The sequence below is a fragment of the Sardina pilchardus genome, chromosome 2 (genome assembly GCF_963854185.1).
Source record: "Sardina pilchardus chromosome 2, fSarPil1.1, whole genome shotgun sequence".
NCBI classification, from domain to species: Eukaryota; Metazoa; Chordata; class Actinopteri; order Clupeiformes; family Clupeidae; genus Sardina; species Sardina pilchardus.
The window spans coordinates 26640054-26655053 of record NC_084995.1 but is presented as its reverse complement, the minus strand read 5'-3'; the positions used below and the strand labels follow the sequence as shown (position 1 = coordinate 26655053).

The window sequence follows — 15000 nt, the reverse complement described above, 5'->3', positions numbered from 1 at the left end:
AGATTGAAATTGTTAAAGCAATTGGAATAAACCAGTGATTTCAAAGTTAATGCAACGTTTACGCCTTCCCCCTATTCACAAAGAGTAATGAAGTTAATGGTCTAGTTATACCAGGCTATTGCTTGCCTAATTCAACTGAGAAAATGTCTACTGGAACAACCTCAGATGATTGTTCCTGATTCTGTGTACACATCCAGGTGTAGAGAGTCGACAGAAGGTAGACCCAGTGTCACTGGCGAATATCCTGACTGACTCCATTCAAAGGAAGTGGGCTGAATGGACCAGAGGATGTTGTTGTTGTTGTTGTTGTAGTGTCATTTATCTTGGATGTGCATGTGTTCTTTTGTTCACTGCTTTCCTGTCAGCAGCAGACATGCTTGAATCATCAGAGCCCTCCATGCAAGGCCCTGCTTCTTTCCCCTCTACATTAGTATTGCTTGTGAAGCTGGCAGAGCTCAACTACTGATAAGCTCAACCCACAGAACACACATTCATCCACCCCCGCCCCTTCTACTACTTATTAATCTGCTAATTAAATTCTGCTTTAAAACAGCATCTCCTGTATGCTTCTCCATCAAAGTCCCTGAATCTATTGGCAGATTGACGTCTATGCATTAGCAAGGGGCTTAGGGGCCTTCATTTGCTCAGCCAGGACGTGACTTTTATGATAATAACAGGCTCTGATGTTGTAAGTGTCTGCCTAATTCTCCAAGCTGTTGGAACGTGACGGTGTGAACAGAGATTTTCTCTGTCATTGTACTTAAATATATGGAAAAAAATTGTTGGTTGTTGGTTGTTGCCACAGCCATTTAATTGACTTCAGGGAAGAGAAGATCCTGTTGTCACCCATTCATCAGAGCATTATCTGGAAATTTTGCATTACTACAGTATGTTATCAACACCCCATTTCCAGCTAAATCAATCTAGGAAAAAAATAATATGAAAGACAGCTAGCAGTTACCCCTAAACACTTGGTTCCAAAGTACATCAGTTTTAAAAAAACATGTTTACATTAATGTTCAAAAGACACATTTTAGTGGAATATACTGATGTTGTGGGCTATGGATGTAAACTAACATTTAGCATTCACTTCACTGCAAGACTGTGAGCTTGTTAACTAGCCAGCGAGACATCTTCAGTGTAATATCTGACTATCTGACCTTATGTACAGTATATACTGTATGACTGCAAAGACATTTTAGAATGTAAGTCCACATATACAGTAGGTGAATGTAGGTGTAAAAAAGTAGGCAAATTTTGAGGTCTAGCTTGCTGCAAACTGTCTCTATAGACAACAGTTCTACAATGAATCAGTTTCAGTAGGTATTTAGTTTTATACTATATCCCTCTGACACAAAGGTAACTCTTACATAAATCACATATTATACTGTTTATCTTGTTGCTTGGCTTACAGATGTCCATTTTAAAGGTTTTTTCTCTGTGTAGAGTAGGTCCAACTGAATCAAGCCACTGGCTTTACTCAGAAAAGGGTGTGTGTGAGCGAATCAGTGACATTTACTGACTGGTTGGTATCAGAGCCATAGAGAGGTTGGTATGACATTCGAGAGTAGCCAGGTCTATTGGCACAGCTGGACAATCTTCGGTCCCTGTTGAGCTGTGATTGGTGCAAATTGCAAAACTGAACAGTTCCCAGAAGCCTCTACTGGTGGCGTTTGTTTGCAATCATAATGGGGGTGGCAAATGAAAAGTGATGCAGAAAAGGTTTTGAATCCAGGCCCAGGTGACATCCTGGCCTCCTTCTGCTTAATTACTGCCATGGAAAGAGCACCATACATATGTGTCTCCATGATCAAGCAAAAAAAGGCGCACACACACACACGCACACGCATGCATGCACGCACACACGCACACACACACACACACACACACACACACACACACACACACACATTTAAATACACCCACACTCTGTTCAAACACAAATAATAGATATTCAGAAACAGAGAGAGAGAGAGAGAGAGAGAGAGAGAGAGAGAGAGAGAGAGAGAGAGAAGAGAGAGAGAGAGAGAGAAAGCGCGCGAGAGAGAATATATCAGTGATTAGTGTGAACAGAACAAAGGCCCTCACTGGTTTGGAAATGTGGCTGGAGAGGAGAGCCCTGGGCTGCTAAAATTAGGCGCTGGCAGGTGTTCTTTATTAAGGCTCTGGCACGCTTTACTAAACAAGAGAAAACAATGAAACATGGGATAATGAAGAGCAGGTGGCGGGCTGGAGAGAGACTACCGTTTCTGCGCTCTCTCTCAGCGGCCTGCAACACTAGGCTACCTCCACTCCTCTCACTAACTAACTGACTGGAGCTCCTTCAACAGGGATGAACAGAGACAGCGATGTGCTCAAACGCTACCTTTAAAACTGATTGTGTGTTAGCTTTTTGGAAACTGTATTGGATTATCTCATATGGTGCTTAGTGTGTCAGCTTTGTAATACTTTGGTTAAAGTTGCCATATTTGAAAACTTTTAAAACATTTAAATATTAGCTACATATATATTTGAACAGAACGTGAAGAAACAACTGTTTTGACATAATGGCACAACGCCTACAATCTATGCTGTGGTGACCTGATATCCAATTAAGTTATGTTATTATAGACTATAATTTTTCACTTCAACAGACACTCACAAAAGTGCAGCTAAAAAAAAAGGGAAAGATGTTGTCACCTACTGTATGCCCACACTGTGAAGAATTGTGTTTTAATTGCACTTCCATTTCAGAGGCAAAATAATGACACTTATTGTGGAAAAATGGAACATGCAGTATTTTAACTACAAATTAATTCATTTTCACAGAGCCACACTGAAATAATGAACGGATTCAAGTGATCATGACTACAAAATATTTCAACATGTACTGTAGTTCACCAGCAATCACAACACAACTAAATGTCACCACATATACTGTATGTCTGTCCAGACATGATACCAAATATACTGTATACCGCTGCGCTATTGATGTTTGAAAATCCTCTGGGTTTGCTGGTTAGTTCTCCAGGTTTAGGCCAAACAGGGCCCTGCTGCTTCAAGCATTTGGACACACTTCCCAGTTTGAGAACCATACACACCAACATCTTCAAGTCTTAGTATGCTCTTGATTTGAACCAAAACACATCATCGGGATAGTGGGAGGGGTGTGCATCACCACTGACTGTAGAGGCAGTTTGTGAAGAAAGGCCTCTCTACCCTCTGTCTGTGTTTGCCTCTTCAAGTTGCAAATGAATATGTCATTCTGGGATGAAAAGACATGTCCTTCAGACACAGGTAAAGGAGCAGGGGCAGCGCTATGGTGTTGCTTGCTGTTGCTAACGCAACACCAATTTGGCTTAGCAACACCGAGCTACCAGAGGATTTTTTTAAAGAATGAAGTGACTGAATGAATTAAAAGCAAAGATTCTGGAGCAGTACACACCGTGCTGGATCTCTGGCATATGATACAGCGCATGGATATGATGGAAGAAAGAAGGTCACCTGCCAATGATATAAGAGATTTATTTATGATTGTCAATTGTATTTCCAAACAAAAATGGGGGAAAAAAGGTTACCATTTTTACTTAAGAATTTTATCTTAACAAAAAAAAAAAACACAAATCACTTATTACTGAAGGTAGCCTAGTTCAAAGTAAGTGCAACTCTCCAATACAGCAATAGCTTAACTATGAAATTCTAACAATATATAAACAATAGAAATAGTCTCAAGATGCTTTAGAGAGCTCAAAGCATGAACCCCCTGAAATGTCAGGCCATGTACATTGGCATATGGATTCCAATCACGGTACTCAACTCTTTCAGTGGAGAATGTGCGTGTATTCAGAATAAATGGACATGCAGCAGCATTGACATGTACTTGTGATGACATTGAAATACATGTTACACCCGTATGTAGACAGTGGACCCCTTTTAACCTCAGTCAATCTCTAATACACCCACCTATCCATACAGATGACAGTTGGAGAGTGCTTGTTGACCTTGACTTGAGCTCAGCAGTGAGAGGTGGTTTGAGAAGAGGGAGGGAGGGAGAGGAGGTGTAAGGCTCTGAAAGCCAATTTGAGTCCGAGGTAATTGGCTGCTCTGGCATGAGAGTCTGACAGAAGAGTGACAAGTCTCCAAATTAATTATTTAAAGTTATGGCCGAAACGGCACAAAGACAGCCGAGCGCTTGCCACCTCACCCTGCCGGGGGTATGACGGAGGCAAGACAAGAGCAAGGGATCGATTCATGCCATCACACTTCTAAAAATAAGCTGCCAACCACCTCTGTCACACACACACTCGCGCGCACACACACACACACACACATACACACACACACACACACACACACACACACACGCTTGCGTGCACAATCTGCCCCAAGCATACATGTCTCTACCTATCATATGGAGATGGTTTTCACCAGTCTCTCCGGGGACATTCCTTGTCCACTGATCAGCCTATTCCAGGCACCTGTCCTCTCCATGCAGTGCATGCTCCGCTCATGACGTGTCCATGGGGCTGACTGATTTCAATTACAGCACTCCACTGGAAGTGACAGCGGCCATACTCGCCGCTCACGCGCCATTGATTTGTAGCTGCAGGGACGTGGTGGGTCAGTGTCATTCACGTAACTGTTGAGCCTCTGTGGCATAGCGGCGATCGTGACTGGCATTCACACCGCGCCAAGGCCAGGCTCAAAGACCGCGTGCCATTCGCCGGCCTTCAGCGACGTCATCGACGTTTGATGATCGACGTCATGTGTCAAAGGTTGAAACGGCGGCATGGTGAAGTAAATAATTTGACTTACCTGTAATTTCAATTTCAGCTTTTGGGAACTATGTTCTTGACGCCATTGCAGCGGCATATTAAATGAAGTACGGGAGAGGAAATGGATTCATCCGACGGAACTGATCTCAGCGGTCTGATCTGGAGAAGTCTCACCGTGATGTGCTTTCATCTCAAGTTTGCTTAGTGGACTGAATGTACCGCGTCTGTAGCTCACTGCATGAAAATTGAGCTCTTCAAGGGGGAGGTGACCTATCGACAGATGCTTCAACTCACCAATTTCAGATGAAAGCGGTCATTCAGAATTGAATTAGCAAAGACTCGCCTGTCAATCAAAGGCTCAAGACAGCCAGTGGACCAATCACGTTTGGAGCTAATTGTCTCGATGTGAGCCAAGGGGGGGAAAAAAAGGCAGCGTGAGTGGTGCAGTCAATGTGAGATCAGACACCCCAGAGAATTTTAAGTTGGTCTCTTTGATCAGTGCTCTCCTCTCCTCTCTCCTGTCCAACCTTGGTCTCGTAGCCGTGCCTTTGTGGTGACATCATCAGAAAGGGCCTAATATTAGTTTTGCTGAGTAAACAGGTGGGGAGGGGGAGAGGAGGAGCGGAGCAGTCAAGGCCCTTAGGGAACAACCCCGACACCTGGCAGCCCTCTCAATAACATCCCCCTAAAGGCCTGGGCAGATGCCATCAACGTACTATACACTGCTGTATTGGGGTGTGTGTGTGTGTGTGTGTGTTTGTGTTTACAGTACGTCTCTGTGTACAAATTTGTCTTTGGGTACATATTTGTATCTGTCAAGCTGGTACATGGATTTTGTCCACATTTGTGCCAATCACATTTTGTATCACATTTAATATAATCTTGTAGGCCTTTGGCCTCTGTTAAAAGTACATCATCAGATACAGTGCAGGCACAATGAATAAGATTAACACTGATAATAAAAGAGGATCTGCACTCTATCACTCACACAAAGTGAAACTTTGTTAGTACAGATTAGTTACGACGTTAGCGCAATGTAATATCATTTTCCCATCCGTTAGGATTTCACTTACTGGACAACTTTACACTGGGCAGTCAGAAACACAGACACACAGACAGAAGCACGGACATGCAGACGTATGGATAAATAATCTATGCTGAACGCCACTTCGGCAGGAGTCTTGTTAGTATGCATCTGGGCAGGCAATGTGGAGAACAGCGTGTGCTAGAAACTCAGCAGGGACTCTTTCTCTCTCTCTCTCTCTCTCTTTCTCTCTCTGTGTGTGTGTGTGTGTGTGTGTGTGTGTGTGTGTGTCTGCGAGTAAGTGAATGACTGTGAGAGAGGGAGCATGGCCTAGAAGCACACTTTCCCCAGAAGTTGTGCATATTTTGTAGGGTGCATAAATGCTTAGTCATAGCAATAACTTAAGTCCGACACTCACATTTGCAGCACTCTGATATACTGTAGGAAAAAAGCAGATAGAGAATTATACATATTCAGTGTGCATGCTCATACACACACACACACACACACACACACACACAGCTAATATTGTTTTATAATTGGTAATTTCATTACACACTGAATCTGTCGTGTCTTTGCCTTGTTTTCTCCTCCTCTCTGTGTCATTCTTTCTCTGTCCTCTCACACGCTGTGATGCTCATCTTTTTTCATGCGTTGGATGGATCCTCTCTGGTGGACCTTTTCCACACATCCATGCTCACTAAATCTCTATAAATCTCTAAATCCTTCTTTTGTTGTTTCTTTTGTTTCCTCTCTCTCTCTCTCTTCCTCTCTCTTCGAATCACAGGACAGCCCACTTATCATGCAATCAGACAGAAACGTGACGGTCAATGCGCGTAATAACATTGGCCAGCTGACTGGACAGCTCACTGTGGGTAAGTACCACGTGCAGAGAAATGCTCCCACACTCACACACTCACACACACAGATTCTCAACCACTAAAACCTCGGAAACACCAGTCAGGCAAGCAGACCATGGCTGAGCCAGCTTGTGCCGTTTTCATGGCATTTGAAGAGGCAGCATGCATTGTGTGTGTGTGTGTGTGCGCGTGGGTATGTGTGGGTGAGGGGATCTTCCATTATTTGCCCCACTCACCTTTCCGTACAGCTGGGTCTCATTCTGTGGAGGCACCAATGACCTGGATGCAGGGCCGCCATCATTTATGTAAAAGTAGCATCACTTGTTGGAAAACATTCCAAATATTATAGTGTATTTCTGCCAAGAAGTCATAGAAGATCATTTGTTTTGAGTTGGGGCAGTGATTGGAGAACATTTGGAGCACTTAGTCATTTAGCCCTGGAGATACTTATAATGTAACTAGAAATAATTTAACTAGAAAATTTCAGCGAAATTCATCCATTACTTTTTGAGTTATCTTGCTAACAGACAGACAGACAAACAGACAGACAAACAGACAAACAAACAAACAAACAAACGCCGGTCCCCGATGAAAACATAACCTCCTTGGCGGAGGTAATAACTCTCAATAATGTAATAATATCCTCTTAATTCCATCAAAAGTGTAATAAGATCTGATGTATTAACCTCCCAATAATGCAACTATAAAAAAAAAATAATGATAATAGTAATAATCTTTATTACATTAATGGGATGTTATTACATTATAGGGTCTAACCTTTTTTTCAGACCCCAATAATGTGATAATTGCTATTATTATAATAACTTGGTCAAGTTACCCCCAATAACTGAGGGCCAATTAGATCCCTACGTAGACATTCATTGTGTCATAGCTTCTCTTTGGGAACCAATCAGCAGTGATGGTACGGGACAAGCAGTGATGCTGCTTGCGCACCTAAATGTGGCAGTGCAATTCCTTTATGTGGGCCAAACAGTCAAGCAGCATAGGAACCCATTGTGTTTCTTCCTTTTCATATATTAATTATTAATCTTTCTTTTATATTATTATGTATTACCCCCTCATCTGTCACTGGAGTAATACGCCTACACACTGAAAAATTATTTTTGTGATTTCTTCCATTAAATGCCCTTGATATGGACGATTTTATATCTGATATCATTTTTTTAATATAACAATGATAATAATGATAAAGCCAATCATGATCAACTAATCTTTATTTGTAACACGCTTTACATTCACAGCTAATCTCAGAGTGCTACATCATACCATTTAATATGTAAAAGACTGTTTTAAAATGTAAAAATCAGTGGCAGAAAATTAGATCATATTTCCGAGGGTGTTTGAATAAAATAGCCCATTTAATTGTTGCCAGACCCACTTTTCAAATTTCCCAATTTCAGTTAATAATTGGCTAATTTCTAAGCATAAAGCTTGATCTCAGTGCTAGAATCACATTTCCATCACAACTATGCCCTGCTGGGCTGCTTGGCCACCTCATTGCTGTTTGCGTTTGTCTGACACTAGAATGTTAAATCTTTTAATGTATATCTTTATATAGGCAACTTTGCATAGTTGTAATAGAGATGTGAGGCAAATACTCCTTTAGGTATCCTAATGTGAGGACACCTGCCCAATATTCTAATAATGTAAGTCCATGAGTTTTGTTGTGGTCTAATAAGTTGTTATTTAGGCATACTCTGCATTTAATTAAAACCTGAATTCTGCACTCCTGGGCCGAGTTATTCAATGTCATATTGGATGTCATAGATGCAGGTTTATAGGAGACCACTTGTGGGCAATGGACTTTGAAAGGCTAATGATGTCTCCAGCTATAATGACTTTAGAGCTGCTCAAGGAGCTAACTTATCTCCAATCAGCTTTACGTAATCAGTCACATTAGGTATTCTAGTGCTGAGGCTGTCCGCAGTAGGCTACATTTTGTTTCCCGAGACATTTAAGTGTAGGGCTATTATATATCAGACTGGGTAAACCCAGCCCACAGCATCTGATTATGCATCATGTAAAAGCAAGTGTGCAAATGCATATCATTCAACTGCTCCATTATTACCATAAATGACACCAAAATAAGTTGTATTGTCAGGCAATGCTAAGTTGAAATGTGCTAGCTAAAAGCGCTATATGTTTCAAACGCTCAACATGTTGGAGGAACTGTAGAAGAAGTAACAGCTACACGTTAGGCAGCTGCCAGCTCAATATGACACACTTGAAGATGCTTTTGAACATGGTGATTGTCATGATGAGTCAAAGGCAAAGGGCTGGGCTGGGCTTTCTTTAGCACCAAACACTCTCAGCTCTCTCAGTAGCAGTTAGCACTAGCAGCTCTCTCTGCTCTGAATCAGAGGGGAGAAGATCTCACTGTAGTAAATGAAATGCTCCCACCTACTTGAATGCCCTCATACAGGCATATGCTACTACACGATCGTTGCGCTCCTCGCGCGAACGGCGTCTAGCTCTTCCGCCAGCACGCTCAGGCCAATCCAATCTTTTTTCATCTGTTGTTCCTTGTTGGTGGAGCACACTACCAGTTCCTACAGTACCAGAGTAGGGACACCCCTCTTCATCTTCAAAAAGACTTCTGAAGACCCAACTCTTCAGAAAACATCTCCACTCATAGCACTACTTATAACTAGTCTTGCTGATCCTTGACTTACCACCTGATTGTGCCTGTAGAGGTCTCCACGACCATGGTATCCTTGACAGGGACAAGAAGGAGGCAGTCATTCCCAGCCGTATTTCCCCTCCAGACAATTGCACTCATTGATGCACTTATTCCTACTGCGCTCTACCTTTTTAAATGTCACTAAATTGTTGTCACTTTCTATTTTTCTTCATTCTTACTGCACTCTATCTTTTTTAAATGTTTCCTAGAATTGTTGTTAGAATTGCTTTAAAAAGCTTAAAATGTTTACCATGTTGTAAGTCGCTTTGGGTAAAAAAAGCGTCAGCCAAATGTAATGTAATGTAATGTAATGTAATGTAATGAATGTCACTGAAGGAGTGCCCATCTGAGATGGCTGCTGTAAGATCCATAGCCCTACCAGTACTGATCACAGCCCATTATAGATCAGAGATGGCCGTAATTGTATGGGCCCATGCACTCAGATCAGGCCTATGCTATGCTGACTATACAGTAGGAGGCCGAGAACTGGCACAGTGTACACCACAGGTGCTGCTTGCTACAGTAATACGATCCCCTAGAGACCTTTCCTTTTGATGATGCCTGTTTTGACAGAAAAATAAAGGTCCTTTGTTTTGAAAAAGCTGAAAATTACCAAGAAAAAAAAAAAAAGATAACCAACCAGCCGCTTGACGTTTCTACAATTGCATGCTGTTCATCCTGAAACTTTTCAATTCAATTTGATGATTTTCAATTGAAATGGTTCATAGATGAGACCTGACCCATGGTAATGAATGTATGCTCTTAAATTGGCGCTAAGGAAGAATTGCTCTCAGAGTCCCCCTGCAATTGAGAAATGCAATTGTCTGTCACCACTGTACAGTAAATACAGTGGAGATTGAGTATGTCCCTTGTTGGATGTCGATGTTACTTGCCACTTTTGATAGCTGGAATAAAAATACAGATTCCGTATGTTTCTAATACCCAACATCACAGCAGACCATGCCTTGTACGACGGTAACACGAGAGAGCATTTTAGCTAGAACTCCAGATCTCTGTAGCAAACTATAAACATAACTCGAGACAATACAAAGGCAATGAATTGACGACACTGATCTAAATTAGAGCTGCAGTACAACACTCCCAAATGGAGTGCTACCACTCAATTTGTCTTGCCTTTCAGTGAAAGCAACTATGGCGACTTATGGAACTGATTTTGGAAATGTAACAACTGATAAATAAAAACTCATTAGTGGCACTTCAAAATCAGAATGTTGGCATTTACCCTCTATTATCCAGTACACAATACACACTTGCTTACTTCACTTCAATGTAAAATATACAAAGTCTCTGGCTTATTAGTAGAGATGTAATTTATTCACTCGCTGGTACTGAAAATGTGGCACCATTTCATTACATTACATCTGGCTGACACTTTTTAACCCCAAAGCACTGATAGAGATGACACACACACACAGGTGGCGCTGATCAGAAATGAGCTCCATTGAAAAGGGCATAAATCAGAATGACTGTGACTCAGATCACTGCCTAATGTATTACACAGACATTTCATTAGCAGGATTTATACTGGCATTACCCAAATTAAGTGAGATTTACTCCATTTACTGAGAAAGCTGGATTCCAAATAATCCGTCCACAATCAATCCACAAGTATTCAGTCAAAAGACTGAATGTATGGGTCAAAGGATGCTGTAATGAGATGAAGCATCTTCTAGTTAGTTATTACTGTACGTCTGGCTCCTATCTGACAGATATGATTTCTCTGCGGAGGCTTCTGGGGGCTTCCTCCCTCGTACTAGTTGAGCGCGGCTGGAGGCCCTCACTGGCAAGTCTGATTTGGTTCATTAAGAGCTAAATGATCAGGTCATTCATTCAATTAGGCATAGCAGGGCTGGACTTACAGTAGAGCGGCAATGCAAAACAAAAACACCTGCAACGTCGCTGGCACCTGAGCAGTAGAGTTAGCACTAGAAAAGTCAGCAGGACTTTATAGTGAGGCCAGATCATCAGCACAGCCCCCTGTCTAACGTCTGGCTCTACTAGGGCTACATTCTACTTCCAAAAGATGTATTAGACGATTAAATGATGAAGACGCTTGTCCAAAGAACGAAATTACCTTTCATTTGGATGATTTGCATGTAGTTTCATCATTAAGCAGTTTTATCTTAGAAGCCCTCTTCCTCAATCAGGGCTTCAGATGAACTTTTTACATGGCTGCACAGGTGCCCTTAACATTCTCATTTAGGAGCACCAGCACATCATTAATGCTCTCAGTGCCGCAATGATAGGGTCTGGCCAGGCCAGAGCTAGAGTAGGGATGGGTCGTCCAAGAGCAGGTGCGTTTCCAGGATTCTAAGAACACCGTAACTTAACCCTCTTCATGTAGTCACTGGCACTGGAGTGTTTAGATTATGAGTAAGAGGTGGAAAGTGAAGGAATGACAAGAAATTACATTCATTTCAAAAAGAGAAAGTGGGTGTTTGTGTGTGTGTGTGTGTGAGAGAGAGAGAGAAATAATGCTTTTCCTGCACTCATGTAGAATACAAGTGGGAAAGAGATTTGCATTCTACATTCTACATTCTAACAGAGTAAGACAGAGACAAACAAAGGCCGACTTTTGGTTGCACATGCAATCAAATTGGTCCCACTCTCTCCCTGTGATCTCATCAATCAAGTGTACAAGCTCCCAATGACATGGATTGTTGCAAGGGGTTGGTTTTAATTTTGTGCATCAGGAGTGTTTGCAAACATATGCAAACAGGATTGATCGAATAAATATTTAACCAGAAAAATGTGTTCATGCATTAATATGTGAGATGGCACAAATACTCATGAACAATATATGCAAAAATCTTGTGTTGTATTTTATTCAAATTGTCATTTGTGTGACAATACGTTGAAAATCATGTCACGGAAGAATAAAAGCTTCTTGTACAATTATTTTGTATTTATGTATTGGGTCTAAAGTCAATTTTGTCATTGTACTCTGATCTGTAGCAACCTGATTTTTTTTTCCCATTTAGTACTTACAGTAATTTATATTTGTAAGTGTCAAGGCTTTTAAAAAGTTTGTCTGTGACATTTCTAACATTTCAAGGACTTAGACATGTGCTCTGGGAAGTTGTAGTACAATAGCCTTGGCCATCTAGAGTGAAGAGCCACAATGTCTTTCAATGTCCAATCCTTCCATTATCCCCTAATGGTTTCACAAGAGTCACATTCACAGGAAGACACATTGACTGTGAAGGGGGCAGTGTTTATTGTACAGTGCTGGCCCATGGTGTGCTATGAATGTATTCAAGAGGGCTCTATAGTTTAATTTCCCTTTTCAATAGGTAGCATGGCTTTGAATGGGAAGAATCCTAATGCGCACGTTTTTATAAGCGACGCTGGATTGTGAGTGCACGTCGGCTGGTAGTGTGATGGGGATGGAGCATGTGGTGTGGTGAGGTGGTGCTGAAGGTGTGTGTGTGTGTGTGTGTGTGTGTGTGTGTGTGTGCAGTATCAGGTAAGATGGTGCTGAAGGTACAGTGTATGTGTGTGTATGTGTGTGTGTGTGTGTGTGGCTGTTAAGGTGGTGCTGATGATGGGTGTGTGTGTGTGTGTGTGTGTGTGCAGTATCAGGTAAGATGGTGCTGAAGGTATGTGTGTGTGTGTGTGTATGTGTGTGTGTGTGTGTGTGTGTGTGTGCAGTATCAGGTAAGATGGTGCTGAAGGTATGTGTGTGTGTGTGTGTGTGTGTGTGTGTGTGTGTGTGTGTGTGTGTGTGTGTGTGTGTGTGGCTGGTGAGGTGGTGCTGATGATGGGGGGGGTGCGTGCAGTATCAGTGCTGTAGTGTGCAGCATAGTGCTGCTGGTGTGTGTGTGAGGTAGTGCTAGTGCTCTCTGAGGCCCTGGGTCCCCTCAGCTTTAGGTGCCATGTCTGCACATCTGCCCAGCGCTGTAACATGGCACATAGTGCACTGATGACCTCTTCCTGTCATGCCTGCTTAGTGTCTGTGTTCATCTACTGGGCTGCTAATACAAAACCAGCCATTGCTGTTATCCGTTTTGACAAAACTACATTCTGAAGATTAGTATGCTCCTTTTATTGGGGCAATAGGCCTACGTTGCATTTTCAGATCTTTATATTAGATTTTAGGGAGCTGACCGACACACTCACTTCAAGACAAAGATTTTAGTACAGTCAGGTCAGATGTCATTAGCACAGGCCACAGAACAATCTAGTTCGCATTGGCATAAGAGGCCCTGCGCAGACATGATGAATCAGGCCCAATAATAGATTTGACTCCGATCCCAGCAAAACATGGCTGGCAGCCTACAGTAGGCCCCGTGCGCGCGGTGGTGCAGGTGGACACAGTCTGCTGGAGCTGCTGGGGAGCGGCGGGGAGTGAGAGCGGGGAGTGGGGGCGGGGAGGGGAGCGAGGGCATCCCGGGCCCTTGGTTGTCTTCCAGCAGGAGAGGCAGCGGGAGTGCACCCCAGCGGCGGGGGAAATGTGCCAGGCTCCGGGGCCTCGTCCATTACCATGTTCCCTTTTGTAACCTGCCTCCGGGCGCTCCCACTCCTCCTTTGAGAGGGGGAGGGAAGGAGGAAGAGACAGAATATTTTTTTTTCGATTCTCGTAACCCAGAATCCACCCCGCTCCGATCCGTGGTGGGCTGGGGGGGTCATGGGGGAGCCCGCGGGTGTCTGGGAAGACCGGGGTCAGCCAGGTGAAAGCCCCTCCGCAGGGCCTTGGCTGGCTGGCTGGCTAGAGAGAGAGAGAGAGAGAGAGGTTCCCGAGGTGGACGAGAGTGTTGTTCTGAGTTGTCTTCTCTCCTTCCAGCCCTTTATAAATCCTGCATACTTATTTTGGTTTCTTCATATTTCCTGTTTGTTTGTAACACGCTTACTACCTTCTCTCTCCCTCTCTCTTTCTCTCTCTCTCTCTCTTTTTCTCTCTCTCTCTCTCACACACACACACACACACACACACACTCTCTCTCTCTCACACTCTCACTCTCTCACAAAAATTAGGTCGCACATCCTCCATTTTATCTGCTTTGGGCAGAGTAGTGATAATAGATTTGGTTTCAAATTGGATCTCCTAGCGGTCCGGTCCGGTTTGATATCTCCCCCATTCAGCACTCGCCTGTAGGTGAGGAGATAGACAGAGAGGTGTGGAGGAAGGAGAGAGAAGCTCTGTGTGTGAAAGAGAAACTGTGTGTGTGAAAGAGGAACCGTGTGTGTGTGAAAGAGCAAAGAACAAAGATCTCCACCCCATATCCTCATGTGCCTCTTGCCCTCGGGAAAATATCTCACCTCTGCTATCCGAGTAGATGTTCTTTCAATAGTCTTTCAGTTCAGTATAAGACCCAGGATGTACACACAGTACAGTACAGCGCCAACATGAAAAAGATATATAGGATGTATCCAACATGAATAGAGCACACAGCAGCACACTATATCACACTCGATATAACCACACATTGAAAAGCCAGTAAACACACACACACACACACACACACAGTAAACACACACACACACACTCTCTCATTCAAAAGCAAACACACACAAACATACTCACATACTGATACAGAAAGCACACACACAAGTACAGTCAGAAAAGAAAGAAACATACAAATACAAACACACTCCTACAGAAGCACACATAGAGGCATACCTCCATCCTCACCCCTCCAG

The 15000-nt window shown here is 42.9% G+C and overlaps 1 protein-coding gene across 1 annotated transcript in view; it reads left to right on the top strand.

Moving 5' to 3' along the window:
• Window positions 1-15000, top strand: part of LOC134101737 (zeta-sarcoglycan) — a 235791-nt gene that overhangs the window by 175665 nt on the left and 45126 nt on the right. The window contains exon 4 of the mRNA XM_062555511.1: window positions 6566-6653. Within this exon, the coding sequence (XP_062411495.1) occupies window positions 6566-6653 (88 nt within the window). The remainder of the gene's footprint in view (window positions 1-6565; window positions 6654-15000) is intronic.